This window comes from Schistocerca americana, chromosome 2 (genome assembly GCF_021461395.2).
Source record: "Schistocerca americana isolate TAMUIC-IGC-003095 chromosome 2, iqSchAmer2.1, whole genome shotgun sequence".
In the NCBI taxonomy this organism is placed as follows: Eukaryota; Metazoa; Arthropoda; class Insecta; order Orthoptera; family Acrididae; genus Schistocerca; species Schistocerca americana.
Genome location: NC_060120.1, coordinates 846674935 through 846702476, shown reverse-complemented (window position 1 = coordinate 846702476; position 27542 = coordinate 846674935). Strand labels below are relative to the sequence as shown.

Sequence of the window (27542 nt, the reverse complement as noted above, 5' to 3'; positions counted from 1 at the left end):
GAGGATTCTGTACATTTCACGTATTTATTTAACATAATGTAGTCAAATATTCTTTTGAGTCCTGTTTCGTTGGTTATTTTGTCTATGTATATCCAATCTTGTTTACATCAGAAAATATATTCTGAACTTACTTTCTACGTGTTTCACTTTGCTAAGGTTGTTTGTTAAGGCACTGAGGTGGATGTTCATGATTGAATATGTTTGCCTGATAATGTGTCGATGGTGGTTAGACGTTACATTAGCTCAAATAATACTTAAAATATTTATGGGGCTATCATTTCAGTAGGGGATGCCGTTTGAGAGGTTCAGCCCATTACACATTAGTTCCTTTATTTCCTTCGAGTGACATTCATCAGCTGTCAGGTATCTCATGCTTACATTTCTCAGACTGTAGTTTGTCGTGGTGTTGGACACTGCGTAGGAAAGACACTAGGATACACATGGCCAGCTTTCGTGGAGAGAGACGACCTTCGTGCCCCTCCATAAATTATTAAAGCACTACACATTGTCCATCAGGATGACTGTAGTACTTACTGCATGGGGAAGGCATTTTAACACATAGAACTAGGAAAGGACTTCGTATTGTGTAACAGGCTTGGCAGTGTGGAGGTCATACTTAGCTACTTTGACGGCGTATATGCACTAAGCAATTAACACACATGCAGTTTAAAAACAGATGTTTTATTAATCTTAAAACCAGAAATTACAGTACACTAAAAGAAACATTCAGTGCAAGTTCAGTCGTAGTATTCACCTGTTGGCCGGATAATCATTTCGTGCACCTGAAACAGATTAAACACATTAGTTAGGAGGAGAAGTAGGGAAGAAAATACTGATGGGATATGCTAGTACATTCGGTTTCCATAACTACCCTTTTTTTCAGTAGCTTACAGAAGGAGTAGTCAACCTTTTCTTAGTTATCTCCTACTTCTGTATCTCTCGTAACAGCAAAACTTTTTAACTGCCCATCGGCAGCACAGTAATGGTGATTTATAAAGTAGGGAAGTAACGTTAGTTGGTAAAAATTATATACCATACTTGCGGAAAGTTACAGAGTGTATTTATTATTACAGACATATTACTTTATGTCAAATTTTTATGAAAATCTAATGAAAATGCTTCTAACACCCAAACCGCCTTCTGCCCACCTTGAATGCTGGAACGCCCAGTAGTGATGCAGGGACCAGGCTGACCACCACTGACTTATTCTAAGACACAGCGTTGGAACGGAGACAGAGGATGACACCAGAAGCTCGTTCTGCTGGTGGGTGGGTATGTGCTGCAGCATGCTTGTGGAGTAAACCTTAAGTTTTCTTCATTGTAGACTCCAGGCAGGGCTTTGGTGGGCGTGTCGGTGGTTTCTGCACGGCGGATCCCTGTGCCACGTGGCTGACCACCGAAAGTGGCCGGCCGTGCCACGTGGACCAGTCAGACTCAAACCAGCGGGCGCGACGTCATTCCCGCCGCCATCATGCACAGGGGGTTCATTTCTATCGTTCGCGTTTGCTCACTTTATGTTGCAAACCATGACAGGGACAGACAAGGACGATAAATCAAATTAAAGAAGAGGTCAAAGTGATTCTGCCAGCAAGCAGCCGAGATTTGTGGTTAATATATATGAGAAGATACAAATCCGAGAAGATGTATGTACCTGAACTTCAACATATCATTAATAACTTTTCTAATACTTGTTTACAAAGGAGATCAAGCACTAAATGTGATTCTTAATAATGCCTCTCGATTGAACTACTCACATGTAACATCTACATCTACATCTACATTGATACTCCGCAAGCCACCCAACGGTGTGTGGCGGAGGGCACTTTACGTGCCACTGTCATTACCTCCCTTTCCTGTTCCAGTCGCGTATGGTTCGCGGGAAGAACGACTGTCTGAAAGCCTCCGTGCGCGCTCTAATCTCTCTAATTTTACATTCGTGATCTCCTCGGGAGGTATAAGTAGGAGGAAGCAATATATTCGATACCTCATCCAGAAACGCACCCTATCGAAACCTGGCGAGCAAGCTACACCGCGATGCAGAGCGCCTCTCTTGCAGAGTCTGCCACTTGAGTTTATTAAACATCTCCTTAACGCTATCACGGTTACCAAATAACCCTGTGACGAAACGCGCCGCTCTTCTTTGGATCTTCTCTATCTCCTCCGTCAAACCGATCTGGTACGGATCCCACACTGATGAGCAATACTCAAGTATAGGTCGAACGAGTGTTTTGTAAGCCACCTTCTTTGTTGATGGACTACATTTTCTAAGCACTCTCCCAATGAATCTCAACCTGGTACCCGCCTTACCAACAATTAATTTTATATGATCATTCCACTTCAAATCGTTCCGCACGCATACTCCCAGATATTTTACAGAAGTAACTGCTACCAGTGTTTGCTCCGCTATCATATAATCATACAATAAAGGATCCTTCTTTCTATGTATTCGCAATACATTACATTTGTCTATGTTAAGGGTCAGTTGCCACTCCCTGCACCAAGTGCCTATCCGCTGCAGATCTTCCTGCATTTCGCTACAATTTTCTAATGCTGCAACTTCTCTGTATACTACAGCATCATCCGCGAAAAGCCGCATGGAACTTCCGACACTATCTACTAGGTCATTTATATATATTGTGAAAAGCAATGGTCCCATAACACTCCCCTGTGGCACGCCAGAGGTTACTTTAACGTCTGTAGACGTCTCTCCATTGATAACAACATGCTGTGTTCTGTTTGCTAAAAAACTCTTCAATCCAGCCACACAGCTGGTCTGATATTCCGTAGGCTCTTACTTTGTTTATCAGGCGACAGTGCGGAACTGTATCGAACGCCTTCCGGAAGTCAAGAAAAATTGCGTCTACCTGGGAGCCTGTATCTAATATTTTCTGGGTCTCATGAACAAATAAAGCGAGTTGGGTCTCACACGATCGCTGTTTCCGGAATCCATGTTGATTCCTACATAGTAGATTCTGGGTTTCCAGAAATGACATGATACGCGAGCAAAAAACATGTTCTAAAATTCTACAAGAGATCGACGTCAGAGATATAGGTCTATAGTTTTGCGCATCTGCTCGACGACCCTTCTTGAAGACTGGGACTATCTGTGCTCTTTTCCAATCATTTGGAACCCTCCGTTCCTCTAGAGACTTGCGGTACACGGCTGTTAGAAGGGGGGCAAGTTCTTTCGCGTACTCTGTGTAGAATCGAATTGGTATCCCGTCAGGTCCAGTGGACTTTCCTCTATTGAGTGATTCCAGTTGCTTTTCTATTCCTTGGACACTTATTTCGATGTCAGCCATTTTTTCGTTTGTGCGAGGATTTAGAGAAGGAACTGCAGTGCAGTCTTCCTCTGTGAAACAGCTTTGGAAAAAGGTGTTTAGTATTTCAGCTTTACGCGTGTCATCCTCTGTTTCAATGCCATCATCATCCCGTAGTGTCTGGATATGCTGTTTCGAGCCACTTACTGATTTAACGTAAGACCAGAACTTCCTAGGATTTTCTGTCAAGTCGTTACATAGAATTTTACTTTCGAATTCAATGAACGCTTCACGCATAGCCCTCCTTACGCTAACTTTGACATCGTTTAGCTTCTGTTTGTCTGAGAGGTTTTGGCTGCGTTTAAACTTGGAGTGGAGCTCTCTTTGCTTTCGCAGTAGTTTCCTAACTTTGTTGTTGTACCACGGTGGGTTTTTACCGTCCCTCACAGTTTTACTCGGCACGTACCTGTCTAAAACGCATTTTACGATTGCCTTGAACTTTTTCCATAAACACTCAACATTGTCAGTGTCGGAACAGAAATTTTCGTTTTGATCTGCTAGGTAGTCTGAAATCTGCCTTCTATTACTCTTGCTAAACAGATAAACCTTCCTCCCTTTTTTTATATTCCTAATAACTTCTATATTCAGGGATGCTGCAACGGCCTTATGATCACTGATTCCCTGTTCTGTACATACAGAGTCGAAAAGTTCGGGTCTGTTTGTTATCAGTAGGTCCGAGATGTTATCTCCACGAGTCGGTTCTCTGTTTAATTGCTCGAGGTAATTTTCGGATAGTGCACTCAGTATAATGTCACTCGATGCTCTGTCCCTACCACCCGTCCTAAACATCTGAGTGTCCCAGTCTATATCTGGTAAATTGAAATCTCCACCTAAGACTATAACATGCTGAGAAAATTTATGTGAAATGTATTCCAAATTTTCTCTCAGTTGTTCTGCCACTAATGCTGCTGAGTCGGGAGGTCGGTAAAAGGAGCCAATTATTAACCTAGTTCGGTTGTTTAGTGTAACCTCCACCCATAATAATTCACAGGAACTATTCACTTCTACTTCACTACAGGATAAACTACTACTAACAGCGACGAACACTCCACCACCGGTTGCATGCAATCTATCCTTTCTAAACACCGTCTGTACCTTTGTAAAAATTTCGGCAGAATTTATCTCTGGCTTAAGCCAGCTTTCTGTACCTATAACGATTTCAGCTTCGGTGCTTTCTATCAGCGCTTGAAGTTCCGGTACTTTACCAACGCAGCTTCGACAGTTGACAATTACAATACCGATTGCTGCTTGGTCCCCGCATGTCCTGACTTTGCCCCGCACCCGTTGAGGCTGTTGCCCTTTCTGTACTTGCCCAAGGCCATCTAACCTAAAAAACCGCCCAGCCCACGCCACACAACCCCTGCTACCCGTGTAGCCGCTTGTTGCGTGTAGTGGACTCCTGACCTATCCAGCGGAACCCGAAACCCCACCACCCTATGGCGCAAGTCGAGGAATCTGCAGCCCACACGGTCGCAGAACCGTCTCAGCCTCTGATTCAGACCCTCCACTCGGCTCTGTACCAAAGGTCCGCAGTCAGTCCTGTCAACGGTGCTGCAGATGGTGAGCTCTGCTTTCATCCCGCTAGCGAGACTTGCAGTCTTCACCAAATCAGATAGCCGGCGGAAGCCAGAGAGGATTTAGCGACACACATCATTGTGCCGACATGAGCGACCACCTGCAGATGGGTGCACCCTGTACCCTTCATGGCATCCGGAAGGACCCTTTCCACAACGGAATGACTCCCCCCGGTATGCACACGGAGTGCACATTGGTTTTCTTCCCCTCTCTTGCTGCCATATCCCTAAGGGGCCCCATTACGCGCCTGACGTTGGAGCTCCCAACTACCAGTAAGCCCACCCTCTGCGACCGCCCGGATCTTGCAGACTGAGGGGCAACCTCTGGAACAGGACAAGCAACCATATCAGGCCGAAGATCAGTATCAGCCTGAGACAGAGCCTGAAACCGGTTCGTCAGACAAACTGGAGAGGCTTTCCGTTCAGCCCTCCGGAATGTCTTTCGCCCCCTGCCACACCTTGAAACGACCTCCCACTCTACCACAGGTGAGGGATCAGCCTCAATGCGGGCAGTATCCCGGGCAACCACAGTCTTAGTCCGATCAGGGGATGCGTGGGACGAGCTGGCCGTCCCCGACAAACCCCCATCCGGACCCCCATAGTGATGCCCATTGGCAACAGCCTCAAGCTGTGTGACCGAAGCCAACACTGCCTGAAGCTGGGAGCGAAGGGATGCCAACTCAGCCTGCATCCGAACACAGCAGTTGCAGTCCCTATCCATGCTAAAAACTGTTTTGCAAAGAACGTCTGAACTAATCCACAGAGAGCGCAAACAAATCGACAAAATTTAAACGGTTATTAAAATACAAGATTGCCTAGTAAATGCAGTAATGCTGCTACTTGCGCACTGCTGACACTGCTCGGCGGCGGAAGGAGACTAAGTGAAATTACACTATTCAGGTACTAAAACGCGATGCTACAACTCTCAAATACTATAATACGCCCGAAATTTATGAATTAAACAATGCAAGTACCAAAAACACGCAAAGAAGAATTAAACTATGTAACAAACGAGTGAGCTAGGAGTATACGACTTGCTGCTCAGCTGCTTATCCAACGGCGGCAGGGAGCACACTGACTGTGACCAATTGACACTGGCCGTTCAAAACAAAAACAGTAGACAAACGACTACGCGAATTTACACTATTCAGGTACTAAAACGCGATGCTACAACTCTCAAATACTATAATACGCCCGAAATTTATGAATTAAACAATGCAAGTACCAAAAACACGCAAAGAAATTAAGAATTAAACTATGTAACAAACGAGTGAGCTAGGAGTATACGACTTGCTGCTCAGCTGCTTATCCAACGGCGGCAGGGAGCACAATATCATAATTGATTAAGTTGTGAGACACTTTTTAATTGAACTTTAATTAAAATCTGGAATTCAATACACACACCATTAACAACGCAGTATGCGTGCCGAACATAATGGTAAAAATGGTTCAAATGGCTCTGAGCACTATGGGACTCAACTGCTGAGGTCATTAGTCCCCTAGAACTTAGAACCAGTTAAACCTAACTAACCAAAGGACATCACAAACATCCATGCCCGAGGCAGGATTCGAACCTGCGACCGTAGCGGTCTTGCGGTTCCAGACTGCAGCGCCTTTAACCGCACGGCCACTTCGGCCGGCCGAACATAATGGTAAACCACGTTTAACATTTTGTCCGTAAGATATTAATTTTTTTTTAATTTACACTTTATTAATTTGCGTAGTTTCGCCTGTAGGTTAAAAACTACTACACTTAGCCTAGTTCTGAGTAGTGCAATGAAAAGAGGAGGAAAAATCTCATAAGAAGATGGCGTCATATACATATTTACTGTAATAAGTTACACCACAGAGGTTATGAACTCATTTTCAGCACTGCTATCAAACTTTGCATTTATTTCACCTTATATTTTGGACGAACTATTGCACGTAAAAATAAGTTCAAAATGGCTCTGAGCACTATGGGACTTAACATCTGAGGGCATCAGTCCCCTAGAACTTAGAACTACTTAAACCTAACTAATCTGAGGACATCACACACATCCATGCCCGAGGCAGGATTCGAACCTGCTACCGTACCGGTCGCGCGGTTCCAGACTGAAGCGCCTAGCACCGCTCGGTAAAATTAAGTGTGAAGTTTCAGTCTTGCTTAGGATTTTAGCGCACATCTAACGCCGCAATTACATTTTGGATATCATACATGTGTTAAAAGTTGTGAATCAGGCTGCTGAATGTACAACACATTAAGTGACGTAAACTCAGTGCGTTTCCAAGAAGGGGAGGTCTGGGGCCTTAAAAGGACAATGGCCATCTCGCAGTCGATCACAGTTTGGAATAAAACTGAAGAGGCAAAAGCTATCTCGGGCTGAGTGGTAGAGCAGCTTTAGACATTTTCGGTGATACACAGGGTGTTACAAAAAGGTACGGCCAAACTTTCAGGAAACATTCCTCACACACAAATAAAGAAAAGATGTTTTGTGGACATGTGTCCGGAAACGCTTAATTTCCATGTTAGAGCTCATTTTAGTTTCGTCAGTATGTACTGTACTTCCTCGATTCACCGCCAGTTGGCCCAGTTGAAGGAAGGTAATGTTGACTTCGGTGCTTGTGTTGACATGCGGCTCATTGCTCTACAGTACTAGCATCAAGCACATCAGTACGTAGCATCAACAGGTTAGTGTTCATCACGAACATAGTTTTGCAGTCAGTGCCATGTTTACAAATGCGGAGTTGGCAGATGCCCATTTGATGTATGGATTAGCACGGGGCAATAGCCGTGGTGCGGTACGTTTGTATCGAGACAGATTTCCAGAACGAAGGTGTCCCGACAGGAAGACGTTCGAAGCAATTGATCGGCGTCTTAGGGAACACGGAACATTCCAGCCTATGACTCGCGACAGGGGAAGACCTAGAACGACGAGGACACCTGCAATGGACCAGGCAATTCTTCGTACAGTTTACGATAACCCTAATGTCAGCGTCAGCGTTGACCACGTCACTGTATGGAGAGTGCTACGGGAGAACCAGTTGTTTCCGTACCATGTACAGCGTGTGCAGGCACTATCAGCAGCTGATTGGCCTCCACGGGTACACTTCTGCGAATGGTTCATCCAACAATGTGTCAATCCTCATTTCAGTGCAAATGTTGACTTCACGGATGACGCTTCATTCCAACGTGATCAAATTGTAAATTTTCACAGTCAACATGTGTGGGCTGACGAGAATCCGCACGCAATTGTGCAATCGCGTCATCAACACAGATTTTCTGTGAACGTTGGGCAGGCATTGTTGGTGATGTCTTGATTGGGCCCCATGTTCTTCCACCTACGCTCAATGGACCACGTTATCATGATTTCATACGGGATACTCTACCTTTGCTGCTAGAACATGTGCCTTTACAAGTACGACACAACATGTGGTTCATGCACGATGGAGCTCCTGCACATTTCAGTCGTGTTCGTACGCTTCTCAACAACAGATTCGGTGACCGATGGATTGGTAGAGGCGGACCAATTCCATGGCCTCCACGCTCTCCTGACCTCAACCCTCTTGACTTTCATTTATGGGGGCATTTGAAAGCTACTGTCTACGCAACCCCGGTACCAAATGTAGACACTCTTCGTGCTCGTATTGTGGACGGCTGTGATACAATACGCAATTCTCCAGGGCTGCATCAGCGCATCAGGGATTCCATGCGACGGAGGGTGGATGCATGTATCCTCGCTAACGGAGGACATTTTGAACATTTCCTGTAACAAAGCGTTTGAAGTCACGCTGGTACGTTCTGTTGCTGTGTGTTTCCATTTCATGATTAATGTGATTAGAAGAGAAGTAATAAAATGAGCTCTAACATGTAAAGTAAGCGTTTCCGGACACATGTCCACATAACACATTTTCATTCTTTGTATGTGAGGAATGTTTCCTGAAAGTTTGGCCGGACCTTTTTGTAACACCCTGTAGATCGTCTGTATCGTCAGTCGCGACACTTCGTAATATTTTTCCCAAGTTTGTTGGGGTTTAGCGATTGGCTAAAATAGACAGGGTACTGATTTAATTTTGCCTGTAGTTCAGCAGAAGCTTTATTTTAGCGTCTGAAATTGATTTGGACTATATATTTGTGCACTGAGTCTGGAACTCAGTTTGCCACTGTGAGACTTCGAATAATTTCTTCAACTGATCAACACTTATATTCAGTGAATTGTGTGTCGGTTAGTTTCTTATTATATGCGAGGTAGTGTGTTTAGTTTCTGTTAATGTCTAGCTGTGGACACTGGTTTTTCTTTTTCAACTAGTGTCTTTCTTATTTTTGTACAATGTGTTCACCAACCACTGTACTGCCGGCCGAAGTGGCCGTGCGGTTAAAGGCGCTGCAGTCTGGAACTGCAAGACCTCTACGGTCACAGGTTCGAATCCTGCCTCGGGCATGGATGTTTGTGATGTCCTTAGGTTTCATTAGTTCTAAGTTCTAGGGGACTAATGACCTCAGAAGTTGAGTCCCATAGTGCTCAGAGCCATTTGAACCATTTGAACCAACCACTGTACTGGAGCTCGAGCTTTTCAGAAATCAAGTATTTAGACACTATTGCCAGCCTATGAATTCATATATGAATTTTACAGACAATAAAGTTTATTAGTCGAAATGTAATCATTGCAGTGGAGGTACATTAGTTAACGTTCATTGCACGTATGAATACGGCCCCACAGGCGGCATAAAGTTGGCAATGGAACTGCTTGTTTCCGTCAGACGCCGATAGTGGTCGCACAGCGTCTGGCGGGCTAATGGAGCACGCCCATTGAACCATGCCTCCAGCGGCGCCGTACTACGGGCGCCCTCTAACGCCGAGATGAAGGACTGCCGGCAACAGCCGCACTTTGAGCCCCTTTACTACATCACGATACCTCCTAGTCACTGCTCCAACACCATCATTTCTGCTTTAGTTCAGAGAACCTCATCCTTGTTGCTCTTGTATAAGCTGAACTCTATTTCTTGCTGCAGTATTTGTAATGAGTCGTACTATGCTTGGAAAAATACAGTTTAAGTCAACCCGCTGTTTACTGTTAATTTGTTCACAACCATTTCTGCTCCTGTCCGGTTTCCCTACAACGGCAGTTACCACACCACTCTGTAACCCACCTCTCCTTACTGTTGTGTACCAAGACAGGCACAAAAAACCTATCAGTAATTAGTCTCACTGATTAAGACCTTCTGGGTGAATGTATTAGTTTATTTTATTTAAAATGCCTGCAATAATTAGCTGAACGCTTAATGTCATCGCTAGAATAGACAATGGAGAGTCGTTAGTGACACAAAATGATATCTACAGGGTGAAAAATGGCTCTAAGCACTATGGGACTTAACGTCTGAGGTCATCAGTCCCCTAGATATAACTAACCTAATCACATCACACACATCCATGCCCGAGGCAGGATTCTAACCTGCGACCGTAGCGGTCGCGCGGTTCCAGACTGAAGCGCTTAGAACCGCTCGGCCACGCCGGCCGGCAAAAATTTGTGGGACAAATGTTGCATGGGACAACGCGGGCCATTACATGACGGTGGTTTTTGGTTGCTAGGAGGGGTCGCTTCATAGATATGACGGTCAACTTGGTTTTTTTTTTTTTTTTAAATGGGGTTCTGTAGTTTGGTTCTTATTTTCTGACAGCGGTTATCGAGACGAATCCAATGATAATGTAACAGTAAGGTCTTTGAAGGTCAACGAAGGTCACAAAGGTGGCATGAACGTCCATTTACAGAAGGTGTTCCAAGTGATGACCATTGGTATCAATGCAGTGCTGCAATCTTCTTACCATGGATTGCGTGGTATTCCGTACCACATCGGCACTTATCGAAGAACATGCTCTGACAATTCTCTCTCACAAATCTCCAGGTGTGGTTGGAATGTCTTTATTAACAATGTCTTTTACGAATCCCCACAATAAGAAATCCAGAGGCGTCAAGTCTGGCGAACGAGCCGGCCACGACACATCTCCTCCGCGTCCAATCCAACAATTTGGGAATTGTCTCTGCAACTCATTTCTAGCCATCAGCGAAAAATGTGCCGGACACCCATCGTGTTGATACCACATTCTGTTCCTTGTTCCTAAATGTATTTTTTCCAATAACAGACCTAATGTTTCTTGCAGGAATGTGGTGTATTTCCTACCACTAACATTTCCTTCGATGCAATAGGGTCCTATAATTCTGTCCTCCAGAATCCACACCATCCATTCGCCGACAACGATTTTTTGGTGTGCAACTTACGGCATCCAGCATGGATTTTCAGTTGCCCAATAATGCATGATATGCAAATTAACATTTCCATCGTTCGTGAATGTAGCCTCATCAGTAAATAAAATCAAATTAATAAACGTGTCAGCCCTCTGAATCTGAAGTTGAGCCCATCGGCAAAATTCAATGCGACACATACAATCCGTACCAGTAAATTCTTGGTGGAGACTGCTATTTATGATATCATGATATTTATGGCGATGCAGAACACGAACAACACTTCTCTGGCTCATGCCAGATTTCCTTGCGATTTGACGCTAACTAACACAAGGATCTCGAACCACAGTGGCAAGAGTACCAGTTTTCCGTTTCCTCGTTCGTAACTTTCCTTTGCCGGATATGTTTCCGATGCGTTAAAGACCAGTTGTTCTCAATTTATCATACATATATTTAAATGTACGACGTGTAGGGTGAGTACGTTGAGGTTATCTTTCATTGTAAAAGTCTCTAGCTCTCACTGAATTTCGTTGGCATTCTCCGTAAATGAGATGCATATCGACTTGTTCTTCAAAAGAGTATATCATTAACATTTACTTGATTCGACGATACTAGTCTTACCGTTCCTATTAGTGTTGTATTGCGAAACAGTCGAATGATGTTTACATGTCAATGGCATGTTAGATGGATACGCTGTATTCGGCGAATATTTACTATTTGCACGATATACGAGAGAGAATTGTCAGAGCATGTGCTTCGATATGTGCCGACGTGATAAGGAATTCCACTCAATCCATGATAAGAAGATTGCAGCACTGCACTGATGCGAATGGTCATCACTTCGAACACCTTCTGTAAACGGACGTTCATGCCGCCTTTTTGACCTACGCTGACCTTCAAAGACCTTACTGTTACACATCGTTGGATTCGTCTCGATAGCCGCTATCAGAAAATAAGTACCAAACTATAGCATCCCATTTAAGAAAACAAAGTTGAACTTCATATCTCTGATGTGACCCCAGCTAGTAACAAAAAACCAACGTCATATTATGGCTCCCGTTGTCCCATGCAATATTTGTTCCACAAACTTTTCAGCTACTATCATACTTTCTGAGTTATTCTAGGTGGCAATAGTTAGTAACTCACCTTGTATAACAATAAGATGCAAATTTTTTTCTTCGTAAGAATAAATTATTTCTTTGTAACTACAAGGAATTTTTTAGTATTTAGTTATATATCGGCCTCACGTAAGTACATGTGAAGGAATATTAAATATAATTGTGTTTTTTTTTCTGTCCATAATACGAGCAACAAAACTTCTTTACATATAATCGGCGACACTGATAACATTTTCACTGCCGAAGTACGTAGCAAAGTTTCTACTCTTGATTTGGGAAGATTTGTAAGGAAAACCGTCATACGTTTTTACATACTAAACATTTTTCACTTGAAAGTTTTAATTTGGGAACATTTGTTGTAGGACATAAACTCGTGACAGTTGGTGTCTTGTTTATTTTAAAACTAAGACATCGAGCTCTGTTGTAACAATGTGTGACCAGCGTAAGTTCTGACTTTAACGCTATCATGTCCAAGTGATGGGCTACGCTAGACACTTGAAAATAGCTACACAGTACCGATATTCTAATCCAAATTATGACAGCTTGTGCAAAAGATTGTTATCACTCATAAATTTGTTTCTACTGTGGTTCAAAAAATGTTCAAATGTGTGTGAAATCGTATGGAACTGAACTGCTAAGGTCATCAGTCCCTAAGCTTACACACCACTTAACCTAAATTATCCTTAGGACAAACACACACACCCATGCCCGAGAGAGGACTCGAACGTCCGCCGGGACGAGCCGCACAGTCCATGACTGTAGCGCCTAAGACCGCTCGGCTAATCCCGCGCGGCTACTGTGGTCCGTAAAGCAAGTAAAACATCACAATATTTCTCAATTGCGAACCACGGAATACCAATGTGTCGTGGCTTCGTGTGGGGTATCACGTGCGAATGTGCCCCAAGGGCGAGCCTGGACAGTACTAGAGTACCACGGCGCTTGTTTGAACTGGACAGTGATCGAGTTTCAAAGCAGAAACATTGTACGAAGCGCCGTGAATTCTGCTTAGCTTGGTGCTACGCAAGATTTGCTAGACTTCTGTGGAATGTAACCCTGCAGTTTTCTCTTTAGTAATTATACAGAAGTGTCTTTTATGTATTTCTATATGATGAATAGAATCTAAAGATTTGCAAGTTCCATAGTAGATAACGAAAATAAGATCTATCCACGAAGGTGGATTACGAAACAGTCGTAAGACCGATTCATTAGTATTTTTCATCAGTCTAAGAGCCTTAAAATGTTAAATTAATGGAGCAGATAGAGAAAAAACAAGAAACAAGTGTTCGTTTTGTCAATAGACCGCTTAGAAAGTGTTACAAGTACTGAACGAACTCCAGAGGCAGTCGCTAAGAGAGAGGATTTGTATATCACTGTTCAGATTCCCGGAGCGTACGTTCCAAGGAGCGTCGGGCAGCAGATTACATCTCTGTACTTCTCCCAACTCACCAGGACGAAAATATCTTAGAAAAAAAGCTGATGAGGAGATTTCATCGACGGTCGTTATCCCAGCGAAGCATTCGCTAATGGAACATTGAAGGGAGTATGGACATTAGTTCCAAAATTGCCCTCAATTACGCACCATAAGGTGATTTGCGGAGAGTAGTATCTACTATTGTATTGGAAGCAACAAAGTACACAGTAAGTAGAATTGCAGTGACTGAGCACCAGAGACAACGATCACATGTGGACTGGAACGGTGTGTAAAAGCACTACAGGTCAAGTCCGATACCAAGCATGTTCGTCATGGCACGTCACTGAACAGGCGTAATAGGCGACAAGAACTTTCACGAAGTGCGTACGATTCGAGAGCGGGTCGCGTTCCTGGAATGTCGGCGGTGGTTGTGCTGGTAGTGAGCGAAGGAGGCGCCAAACGTGAGCTGTGCACTTGTAATGATGTCAACGTAGGTGTACACTCCGCCATATGGAGTGTAGATACAGACGTAGGTATACGTACGTAAAGTAGAGCAAAATAATTGAACTACGAGAGAAGCAATCAGTGAAATATCAGCACTTTTTGCTTCTCAAGTAGCAAACAAGGGCCGCATTATTGACAAACAGCCCTAGTACGTATACTTTCACAAAGAAATTATCCGAATGGGACAATTAAATCATTAAAATTACAGAAAAATTGGATGGCTTATTAAAGAGAAGAAACTTCACAAATGAAGCAAGTCAATAACGCGTTGGTCCGCCTCTGGAGGTTATGAAAGCAGTTAATTAGCTTGGTACTGATGATAGAGCTGTTGGGTTTCCTCCTGACCAGACGGCGCATTAGATCGTGAAAAACCTGAGATGGTTGGAGGACCCTCCCAATAGCGCTCCAACGTTCCAACTGGCGAGATATCCTCCAATCTTGGCCGTGGTAAGGTTTGGCAAGCACGAAGACAAGCAATGGAGACTCTCGCGTAAAGCTGAAATACTAAACACCTTTCTCCAAAGCTGTTTCACAGAGGAAGACCGCACTGCAGTTCCTTCTCTAAATCTTCGCACGAACGAAAAAATGGCTGACATCGAAATAAGTGTCCAAGGAATAGAAAAGCAACTGAAATCACTCAACAGAGGAAAGTCCACTGGACCTGACGGGATACTAATTCAATTCTACACAGAGTACGCGAAACAACTTGCCCCTCTTCTAACAGCCGAGTACCGCAAGTCTCTCGAGGAACGGAAGTTTCCAAATGATTGGAAAAGAGCACAGGTAGTCCCAGTTTTCAAGAAGGGTCGTCGAGCAGATGCGCAAAACTATAGGCCTATATCTCTGACCTCGATCTGTTGTAGAATTTTAGAACATGTTTTTAGCTCGCGTATCATGTCATTTCTGGAAACCCAGAATCTACTCTGTAGGAATCAACATGGATTCCGGAAACAGCGATCGTGTGAGACCCAACTCGCTTTATTTGTTCATGAGACCCAGAAAATATTAGATACAGGCTCCCAGGTAGATGCCATTTTCCTTGACTTCCGGAAGGCGTTCGATACAGTTCCGCACTGGCGTCTGATAAACAAAGTAAGAGCCTACGGAATATCAGACCAGCTGTGTGGCTGGATTGAAGAGTTTTTAGCAAACAGAACACAGCATGTTGTTCTCAATGGAGAGACGTCCACAGACGTTAAAGCAACCTCTGGCGTGCCACAGCGGAGTGTTATGGGACCATTGCTTTTCACAATATATATAAATGACCTAGTAGATAGTGTCGGAAGTTCCATATGGCTTTTCGCGGATGATGCTGTAGTATACAGAGAAGTTGCAGCATTAGAAAATTGCAGCGAAATGCAGGAAGATCTGCAGTGGATAGGAACTTGGTGCAGGGAGTGGAAACTGACCCCTAACATATACAAATGTAATGTACTGCGAATACATAGAAAGAAGGATCCTTTATTGTATTATTATATGATAGCGGAACAAACACTGGTAGCAGTTACTTCTTTAAAATATCTGGGAGTATGCGTACGGAACGATTTCAAGTGAAATGATCATATAAAATTAATTGTTGGTAAGGCAAGTGCCAGGTTGAGATTCATTGGGAGAGTTCTTAGAAAATGTAGTCCATCAACAAAGTAGGTGGCTTACAAAACACTCGTTCGACCTATACTGAGTATTGCTCATCAGTGTGGGATCCGTACCAGGTCGGGTTGACAGAGGAGATAGAGAAGATCCAAAGAAGAGCGGCGCGTTTCGTCACAGGGTTATTTGGTAAGCGTGATAGCGTTACGGAGATGTTTCGCAAACTCAAGTGGCATACTACGCAAGAGAGGCGCTCTGCATCATGGTGTAGATTGCTGTCCAGGTTTCGAGAGGGTGCGTTTCTGGATGAGGTATCGAATATATTGCTTCCCCCTACTTATACCTCCCGAGGAGATCACGAATGTAAAATTAGAGAGATTCGAGGGCGCATGGAGGCTTTCCGGCGGTCGCTCTTCCCGCGAACCATACGCGAGTGCAACAGGAAAGGGAGGCAATGACAGTGGCAAGTAAAGTGCCCTCCGCCACACACCGTTGGGTGGCTTGCGGAGTATAAATGTAGATGTAGATGCGGCTGGGCATTATCTTGCTGAAATGTAAGCCCAGGATGGCTGCCCATGAAAGGCAACAAAACGGGCCGTAGAAAATCGCAGACGTATCGCAGTGCTGTAAGGGTACCGCGGATAACAACCAAAAGGGTCCTGCTATGCAAGAAAAAACGGCACCCCAGCCGATCGCTCCTGGGCGACGGGCGGCATGGCGGATGACAGGCAGCTTGCTATCCCACCGCTGCCTGGGGCGTTACTGGACACATCTTCGGCCTGATCTCTCATTGACTGAAGTAGAATCACCTTCCGTGAGGAGTACCGCTACGATATGATTCCCGATTACCAGCAAAGACATACATGGAGACGACTCGGACAACAGTGGGATACTAACCTGTCACCCGCCACACAGCTTGACAACCAGCAGTGATGGTCTCGGGTTCCATTTCTCATCATAGCAAGAGCCCCTTGATTGTCACTTGTGGCACCTTTACAGCACGGCAGCACGTCGACCTTATACTACGCCTCATTTTGTTGCTCTTCCTGCAAGACCTTCCTGGACTTGAATTTCAGCAAGATAATGGCAGCCCGCACACGGTGAAAGTTCCTACTCCTTGTCTTCGTGCTTGCATAAGGGTAGCTTGGCCAGTAAGGTCACCGGATCTCTCCCCAATTGAGAACGTTTAGAACGCTACGGGTGGGCCTTCCAACCACCTCGGAATTTCCACGATCCAACGCGCCAATTGGACAGAATTTGGCACGATATCCTTCAGAACTACGTCCAACAACTCTATCAATCAATGCAAGCAGAATAACTCTTTTCATAAGGGCTAGCGATGGACCAACGCGTTATTGACTTGCTCAATTTGTGAACCTCGTTCTCTTGAATAAATCATCCAATCGTAATCTTCTATTTCCCCGTACATGTATAGCACTGCTACCGATTTCCGTCCCATTCTGATAATTCTTTCGTGGTGCCTCGTCATGCCTGCTCTGCAATTCACAGTTAAGTGCCTGGAAGACGGTTCTTGGAACCACCTTCAGATTATCTCTCTTCCAGTCCACTCTCTAAAACAGCTTTGGAAAAATTAACACAAAAATCTTTCTGTGGGAGCTCTCATTTCTCTTGTCGCACTCCGATGAGAAAGTTGGTGACTGAAATTTGATGAGACGATCCTGCCGCTACGTAAATTCCTCTATTTTAATTATTGTCATCTCAATTCGCGTATCATACACGAGACATTCTCTCTCCTCTTTTGCGACAATACAAAATGATCTGCCCGTCTTTGAATTTTTTCGACTTCCTCCGTCAACCCGACCTAGTAAGGATCTGTAATCGCACACGACTATTCTAGCAGAGGATGAACACGTGCCTGTCGCTGTCTCTTTAGTAGACCTGTTGCACCCTCTAAGTGTTCTGCCGTTAAAAGTCTTTGATACGCCTTCTCCACAATATCTAAGTGATCGTTCCAGATTACGTTGTTCGTAACAATAATTCCCTGGCTATTTAGTCGACCTGACTGTCTGTATATATTTTGTGATTTTTTTTGTGAATTTTTTGTGATTTATTGTGATATATTTTTTTACCTAAATTCAACGGATTTCTTTTTTTGCTCATGTGAATGACCTCACACGTTTCATTGTTCAGAGACAACTGACACTTTTCAGATCATACGCATAATGTCTCTAAGTCATTTTGCAATTGGTTTTGATCTTCTGATGATTTTACTAGACGGTAAATCACAGCACCATCTGCAAATAATCTAAGCGGGCTACACAGATTGTTTCCTAAATCGTTTAAATAGATTAGGAACAGTGAAGGGCGTATAACACTATCTTGGAGAACGTCGGATTATGACATTTGTTTAGTCGTTGATTTTCCGCCATTATGTACTTTTACCTTTGTGACAGGAAATCACGAATCCAGTTGCACAACTGAGACTGTACTCAGTAGACACTCAATTTGATTTGCCACTACGCTACCTCACAAGTTATAACCGCTTTTAAATGATCATTGAGTTCTGAAATCATACTCCCTCCTTGAATTTCGGAAAGAGGTTTATAACATGTTTGTCTGAACTTCACTTGTTTTCATTTTTTTGCTAGCACAAGGAGTTGTGTCGACATGGTTGAGCAAGCGAACTATATCTTTCATATCTCATTATGAACTTCCCGACTAGGACCATTGATGTAACTAGCACCCGGAGCAAACTTCGACGTTTTTCCCACTTCCTCAACCTATCGACCTTATCCCGTTCTTTGTTTAAATCTCATCGCTGCTCCACCGGTAAATTTGTTTATTGAGATCAACAGAATTTTTCAGTGAAGTAGGAGGTACACATTCATCTTTTGCGTAGAAGTGTTCTAAGCATAGAACAAAACGCAGCCCGTCGCAATGTTTGCAACAATAGCTTGATTCATTTTTCTTTGCTTCATTATTGATCAAAGCAGATCTGTACACAGGCGTCTACATAACGTAGAAAGTTAGGTCTTAGGCAACTATTGCCCAACACAATCCTATCCAAATTTCTCGATTATTCCGTTTCAAACATTTTTGTTCCATCTCAATTTTAGTGCCTTCAAACCCATTCCTTTCCATTCTTCTTCTTCTGAACACGCTACTTTACCTTATTCCCCCTTCAATGTCATCTTCCCTCGTCCCTCTTCCTTTTGCCCTTACTATTTTCTTTCACGTGCCTCAAAACTGCGCGCTCACAAATCGGCGACCAGGGTACGCAGCCATGTCCCTATTGCAATAGCGAATGACAACCATCAGAATGGGTCCCGCCTTCTCAAACTGTTGTCAGTGAATTGCTGTTGATTTCCCTTGGCTGTCAGTGGAATTCGTTTCCTGCTTAGGTACATATTTATGCAGGTGTGGGCGATTACCATCTCCGTAGTTACCTGTTTTTGAAGTAATCTTTAAACTACGCTTACATGCATATTAATAAAATTTAAATGGAAATTTGGAACATTTCTGGAATAAGGCAACTTGAAAAATCAGAAGAAAACTCACCTGAACCCTTGAGGGTTGGGAAAGCATGTAGACAACAGCGTTTGCTAAATCTTCCACTTCCAAGCAGGGCATATTCGCGAAGGTCTTTGCAAACTTTTCAGACTGGGTATGCACAGGGGTTTTTACGACCCCTGGAGAAATTTGCTGCAAAGACAGACATTAATTGTTAGTGTTTAATACATGTACAGTGGTACAAGATGATGTCTGTAATTCTGTCTTGGAAATGAAGGAATTTTGTAATGTATTGTCACAAACATTGCAATTTTTCGTTATCGGTATTCTTGATTCTTTTTAAATTAAAGTCAACCTATTTCAGTCACAGAACAACTGTATGGTTTCTTATTATAGCTACCATTGGAAACATACCTTCTTACCGAACCTATATTTGAGCTGAAATCTTTCCTTCTAAACCAGAGTAACATCGACGCTTAGTGATATTGACAAAATTATGTCTGAGACGGAGACTCGAAGCCGCCTTTCCCAAGGGAAAGTCAAATGTGTGATTCAGAATCTCAATATAGCAGACAGTTTTGTTACAGACATACTTCTCTACTACTTCTCTGCTACTGTAAAAATATTTTTCCCCCGTTCCTATGCAACATCGTTTGTAAAAATTACAATTACAAAAGCTACGTTGTTTGTTAATTGTGAAGGTGAAACTTATTTCACAGCCGATATATTACTTAATTGTAGATTACAGTCTATGTAGTGATAAGACCGAGGTTTCGGAACTAGGCGCGAATGTGGATTACAACCTTAATTCATTGTTTATGAAATCTAGAATAAAACGTAATAAATTATACAAAGGTAGGAATATAAGGATATGGGATCTTCATAATGAAAAGAACCAGAGGTTGTTGAGAGTTTCAAAGGTAGCATTCGGCAACAATAGACTGAAACAGTCGAAAGGAAGATGGATTAGCATCATTGCGAAACGAAATAGCGACGGCGGCAGAGAATTATAGAGCCAAAGGGTAAGTCTCAGTGTGAAGTTCTTGTATAACACACGAGACACTGGATTTAACTTAGAGGAGAAAATATCAAAATGAAGCTATTGCAGCAGACAAAGGGAATACAGAAGTCTTAAAAAAATAAAAAAATGTGAAAGAAAATGCAATATGGCAAAGCAAGAATGGCTGGAGGAGAAATGCAATGCTGTAGTATCATGCATGACTATGGGAATTATAGATGTCGCTTGTTGGAAAATCAGAGAGACCTTTGGAGCAAAGAGAAGCAGCTGTATGAGTATCAAGAATTAAGATGGCAAGCCCTTACTAAGCAAAGAAGGGAAGGCTGGAAGATGGAAGTAATATATAGCTGGGTTGTCTAAGGGAAAGGAACTTGAAGACAATATTTTAGAAAAGGAAATGGAAGTAGGTGAAAATGACGCGAGGAATGCCACATTGTGAGAATAATTTAACAGAGCACTGAAAAACCGAAGTCAAAACAAGGCACCTCGAGAAGACAACACTCTCTCATAATAATTAATGAGATCTTCTGGAGAATATAACAAAACTGTTCCACCTAGTATGGTAGACATATGAGGAAGGCGGAATACTCAGCCTTCCAAAAGAATGCAGTGATTCCAATGCCAAAGAAGGCAGTAACTGACAGTAGCAAATATTACCGAAACATCATTTCAATAAGTCATCTTTTAAAAATGCGGATCCAAATTATTTACGGGAGAATGGAAAACCTGGTAGACGCCACTCTCGTGGAAGGTCAGTTTGAGTTTCGGGAAGGTGGAGTAACACGCGTGGCAGTACTGACCTTACGACATATCCTACAAGGCGGCCTGATGAAAGACAAGTGTACTCATATAGGATTCATAGAATTAGACAATATTTTGACAACATTTACTAGAATCCACTACCTCAGACTCTGAGAGTAGTAGGGATAAAATAAAAGTAGCAAAAGATTATTTACAACTTATGCAGAAGCCAGATTGCAGTTACAAGAATCGAAGGACATGAAAGAGAAGTAGAAGTTAAAAAGGGCCTGTGAAAGAAATTAAGCCAAACTTCAAAGTGAAAGAATAAAAACATTTATGTTTGGCGATGACATCGTAATTCTGTCAGAAACAGTGCGGATGAACAGTAGATGAGTTTTGTTATTTGAGCACTAAAATGACTGACGATTGCCGTAGTAGAGAGAATGCAAAATGAGGATTGCCAATAGTAAGGAATGCATTTCTGAAAAGCAGGTAAGTATTTTCTGAGGGTGCTAATCTGGATTATGGTTCTTTATGAAAGCGATACATGTATATTAAACAGTAAGACCAGACGCTTTTTAAATGTGGTGATACAGTAGAATGTTGAAGATGGGTGGATCGGATAATTTATAAGGAAGTAACAAGTCGGTCTACTTGGGGAAATATGTAATATATGACATAGGTTGACTAAAAGAACGGAATGATTGATCGGAAACATCCTGGGACACATTATGGAGGAAAGTGTGTGTTGATAAAAATTGTAGAGGGAGAAAAAAGTTTGACTGCAACAATAGTCCTCAAAAGGATGTTGGTTGCAGTAGTTATTCAGAGAAGTGCTCATGTAGCTTAGCTTAGATAACTGCACAGAACAAGTCTTCGGACTGAGAACCGCAATAACAACACATTAATCAAAGGATTTCTTCATAAGTATATGTTACTGACAGGTCGAGAAATGTTGTCTTACCCCAACACGAATCTTGCTCTTTTTGGCGACGAGGTCCTTCCTGAGTCCTTCAGCCATAATCCTCACAGCTGTTTTGTTGGCTGAGTGCATCCCGAGGCCATCATTGAAAATCGGTATATGGGCCGCAGTACTGCAAAGGAAAGTTAGTCATAAAGCTTTACCGAAGCTCAGGTTGCTCCGTATCAAGTTCCCATTCTATAAACTGCTGTGAAATTAATGGCAGAGCAAAGGAGGGCGGCAAGATTGACTACCAATCTGCTCCTACGTGAGTTGTAATTAATCGAACCTTGTCTTCGCAGTACCTGAGAGAACAATACGTCAGAGGTGCTAGTGTATTCCTAGACTCTTCAACATTGGGTCTTGAAAATTTGTAGCTAGGCTTTCGTGGGGTAGTTTGTGTCTTTTTTCGCGTGCCCGACAATTCAGCTGTTTCATCGTCCCACCGAGCAACCGAGGTCTGCCACATGCTTTATCTGATGCTGAGCCTATGCGATCATTCCTTTTCATACAGCGATAAATTGCTATGTCAAAGCATTTTGAAGAATTGATTATTTCCAGTTGTGACTCATAGTAATAGTACTCTTAGGACACTTTCTTTCTGCGCTTTGTGAAGTGCACAGTTTTATATTTTTGAATGTTTAAAGCAAGTAACCAATCTTGGCACGACTTTGAAACCTTATCAATATCTGTATGGACATTTCTGCAGTTTGTTTTCAGGCAATACTTCACTGCGGATAACTGCCTCATCTGCAAAAAATCTGAATTTATGATAATGTCTGCCATATCATAAATAAATAACACGTGTGGCAAGGCTCCTAATACACTGCTCTGGACAGACCTGAAGATCCTTCTGCATCTGTCGATGACTCTCTACGCAACATGTTGGAACCTCCATACAAAAAAATTCTTAATCCATTCACAGGCATCGTTTTATACACCATATTAACGACCGTCATAAGCGTTGGTGTAGTACAAACTAAAATGCTTTCCAGCAGAAAAAATAGCATCTGTCTCGTTACTTCCATCCATGGTTTTCACGATGTCATGTGACAAGTCGGGAATTGGTTTCTCCATTCCGTTCTAGACACCTCGCAACATTTGATCTGAGAACTGTAATGTATCCTTTCCCTCCAGTGTGGATTTCTGTGATTTTATATTTAAGTAAGGAAGTAAAATGTTAACGAAGCAAGACAAATCACATTGCCAGCAAGAAAAGAAAACATATACTTACGAAAATTTGGAAGAAGGCATTGAACCTTAATCATTTTTTATGGTATGAAATGAATTTGTAAGAGATTATTTCTTTATTGATGTGAGTTTTGCTTCAGGCCCACTAGTAGTCGTTGGTATTACAAGAACGTGTCATTGTTGTTAATGTAAAGAAACAGTCTGCACAGTAATGATGATAATAATAATAATAATAATTACAACCAGACATGGGTAAAAGTGTATACTGCATGTTCGTCTTATAAATGTCGAAATGTGAAAACGATAGCGCGGTTATGACGATCGATCACTGCGTCACAAAACTGACAACTCTCAAGCAGTTTAAAAGGCCAAAAAAATATACGAAGTATTTCATTTTACGGGAACGATAGAGTAATGCAATCAGTTACCAAAATAAAGTCGTAAATTACCTAAAAGATGTTATTTCACAACAGAATTAATGAAACCGGAATGATACAATTTAACTGTGAGTCTCGAAGAACAAGAACAAGAAGAAGAAGAAGGAAACCTGTCACGTCTCTTATTTTTATAAGAAAAAATAATCGAAAATTTCATAGATAATTGAGATATCGGAATAAAGTTCATACTCTGAAATATAAATACTGTCGTTGAAACACAAAGACGTGTTAAATATATTCTCAGATTCTACAACACATGGATGTCACTAATATCGGACGCTAGTTTTGTATGTCACCTCTGCTTTGACCAGTCACGGGTCAGAATTATTGGTTCAAGAGATTTACCATATATCATGCTTAAAAAAGGGCCTGACACAGCTGCAAAATATGTATATAAACTGACTAGGATCCTATCGGTCCCTGGGGCCTTGTCCACTTTTGACGATTTTTGACTACTCTGACGATTTTTGACTAGTCTGCGAATAGTTCTTTCACACGCAACTTAAAACACTATATCTAGAGACAGTAATCGCTCCTGGATATCTGATGACGGATAAACTCCAAAAGGCATCACACGAGCAAGAAAGGCATTCCTTGCCTGATGTCTGACTTTTAGCATAGCGACACCGTCATCCTGAATGGATGGTCGCCTGCCTGCTGCGTGACTATTTGTATTATTGAAATTAAAATATTATCGAAAATCTTGGAATTCTTGCGACCGATACCTAGCCGACATCAGTGTCGATAACAGACAGAAATGGTCGAGATCCTGGATTCACGGAATTGATGGACTGTCTATATCATTAAGTTTCTACGGAACCCTCAGTATGCGAAACCTTATCCCACTTGGCCAGTTGTTTAACCGCGAGGTGACACATTTGGAAACGCCTATTACTGTGTCTACAGTAGCGAAACTTTGACCGGCCTGAGGCCCTTCAACTGTTCGTTCACGATCATAAGCACTCAGATGATGTCATTCAGATGTATTGCCGTACCACGGAATGTCGCACTAATCGTTCCCACAAAAACCTTCGCCACACACCGTACTACATGAACTGTCGAATACATTCAGAGCGTTCGTACACAGCCTTCGCTGGAATTAACACGTCCACATTTCCTTTTGCTATCATTGGTCGGTTGTTGCGTAGCAGCTATCAGTTGTTCCCTACCAACTGTCAAACAGCATATTTTTATTTCCTGGAAACTAAGAAATAATCCAGAAAAAGACAACAGATCTACTCGACTTGAAAACTTATTCTAGCGATCAGCACACAAAATGGTGATAACTAACTTTCCTAATGTAATCGTCGTCATTCTCGAGGATATTGTGGAATCCGCTATATCGCCGCCATTCAGTGACATAATGAGACCCTTAAGAAGCTTGGAGGCACCATCAGGATGAAAGGGCGCATGCACTGATGCAGATTCGTCTTTATACTACACGAATGCACATGACTGCGGCAGAACAATCTGGCGTAAGGGAAACGTACTACTTTGCAACCCACTCCCCCCCCCCCCCCCCCCACCTCACTCACTGTACAGCCCACATCTTGCGCCTCCGACATCTACACATTTAACACAGGGCGATACGACATTGGGCATTAATCGTTCCACAAGGTTCAAATGGCTCTGAGCACTATGGGACTTAACATCTGAGGTCATCAGTCCCCTAGAACTTAGAACTATTTAAACCCAACTAACCTAAGGACATCACACACATCCATGCCCGAGGCAGGACTCGAACCTGCGACCGTAGCGGTCGCGCGGTTCCAGACTGACGCGCCTAGAACCGCTCAGCCACACCGGCCGGCGTCAATTTGACAGACTACACTTCTACAGTATATACAAGGCAATGTCTCGACTCACTGACTCAGTGACTCATCATCGTCCAGCCCAAACCACTAAGGATAGAAACTAGAAATTTGCAGACGGTGTTAAACTTGTACTTAAGGCGTCGTTTAAGAAGGGATTTTTCGAAATCTTACCCCTAAGGGGGTGAAACAGACGATGAAAGATTTTATTGAAAACATGGTGCTATTAAGGAAAGCTTGAAGTTAGACTTACTAAAATTGCTATTTGGTTTCTCGGTCAGAAAAAAGAAATACGTGCTTAAACATTTTTGGATAGTTAGCCCCAATTTTTTGAAAATAAATCATTATTAAAGAACTACTGAAGTATTTTTAAAGCTACTTCTACGAAAATTGTTGTTTGACCTCTCGGTTACAAATAAAAACATATGTGTTTCAATGTTTTTAGAAATTCAGTCCCTAAGAGGGTGAAACAGGGGGTGGAATGTCTTATGAAAATAATCCAACATGAAAGTATTTTTTAGCTAAACCTATGAAAAATTGTATTTGGGTTCTGTGTTACAAATAAAAAATATATGTGTCAACACTTTTGCAAATATGACCCCTTAGTGTGTGACAGGAGATGAAAGTTTTTAAGAAACTATTTCGTCACATTAAATTTTTTTTAAAGCTGATTCTATGAAAACTCGTATTTCTCTTATCGGTTAGATATAAAGAAATATGTGTTAGAGGATGAATGTTTCTATTGAAATATGAACGCCATAACGCAAAAATCATGATCAACAAAAACCTAGGGCTTAAAGCTGCCAGAATCGTTTTTTGGCCGAAAGTACTTTCGGACAAGACCACAGTTCTATGGCCTTAATTAGTGTGAAAAGTGTCGAACGTTGTGCAGTCTGTCAGCAAAATAAAACCGCGATAAAAGAACACAAAAACCATATGTGCAGACCATACAGTATACGCGAGCGAAACAGCGGGCGATAAGCTGGTTATTGACAAAATAGTTACGAACACTTCCTCATTACTCTCTCTGCAGCTCTCGTACGTTCCCGGCCTTTACTAGATCGTTCCCATACGAACTCAGCATTGTCGGGAAATGTCTTAAAACACTGTTCAGGGGTAAATTTTTAGCAACCATGGTTTAATTTTGCAAGTCACATTACCTGTAAGTTTTGTTGAAGATGCCGATGCATTATGTTTAAACTGCGTTATTAATTTCATCAATTAATAGTTTTAGAGGCTTAATCGTTGACTGTAACATTCTATACCCATGGATCAAAAGTTAATGTTCGGAATCATACTCTTGCTAGTAGATATTTTGAGACGTTTTTTTATTAGTGTTAGCATCATTCAGCAGGCGTTCAAGAGAATTACGGAATAAAATTCCTGATGTCAGGTATCTTTCCTGGTTCCAAAATAATAGAGACCACATGTTGTCACTATAGTTCCCACTACAGAATGGAAAATTCCCACGATCACAGAGACAGCTCAGACACTAATCAACAGCAATATTCAAAAAGATTTAAAAGTTAGTATTGATTAGATCGACTAACACTATTTGAAACTAATTAGCGGGCTTCTGCATACGTTTTTCCACGTAATGTATTTATAACTATGTCTTCCACTGTACTGTGCATCCTTGGTGTGTGACGTGCAGCATTAAAACGACATATCTACTACCGTTAACATCGGAAAAAATATACAAAAATAATTACTCTTCAGTCAAAGATATTCCTACGATTGCTTTGGAGATGACAAGGCGTCAAGCCATAAAACCCATAGAATCAGGATGAGCTGTGCAGTCTGTTTGTAAAATTAATGCAGTTCACGTGAGTATTCACAAGAAGATAAAAATTTCCCCTGCTGTAGTTTTTAGCTCTGGCAGAGAAGACCAAATAACAGCGTTTAATAACATTTTACAGAAAAAAAACAAGGTAACGCATAGGTGTCAAAATATCTTTATTTCAAGAATAGAAAAGGAAAAACATCGTTTTTTGCAAATGGCTACGTTTTGAAAACCAAGAAGCATGTTCCCATGTTTTGTTTCTGTTTTTGCACTCAACTGTATATATATTTGTTAGATTTACATGTTGTGCATTTCAAGCACTTGACAAGGATGAAATTCTCGGCCTAAATCCACAACAGTTTGGGTGTCTCGATGGGTGTGGTTAAGGAG

The 27542-nt window shown here is 42.2% G+C and overlaps 1 protein-coding gene across 1 annotated transcript in view; it reads right to left on the bottom strand.

Moving 5' to 3' along the window:
* Positions 1 to 737: 737 nt before the first annotated feature.
* Positions 738 to 27542, bottom strand: part of LOC124594483 (dehydrogenase/reductase SDR family member 11-like) — a 50596-nt gene continuing 23791 nt past the window's right edge. Inside the window, exons 4-6 of the mRNA XM_047132859.1 lie at positions 21934 to 22063; positions 19259 to 19402; positions 738 to 782 (exon numbers count right to left, since the gene is read on the bottom strand). Of these exons, the coding sequence (XP_046988815.1) occupies positions 738 to 782; positions 19259 to 19402; positions 21934 to 22063 (319 nt within the window). The remainder of the gene's footprint in view (positions 783 to 19258; positions 19403 to 21933; positions 22064 to 27542) is intronic.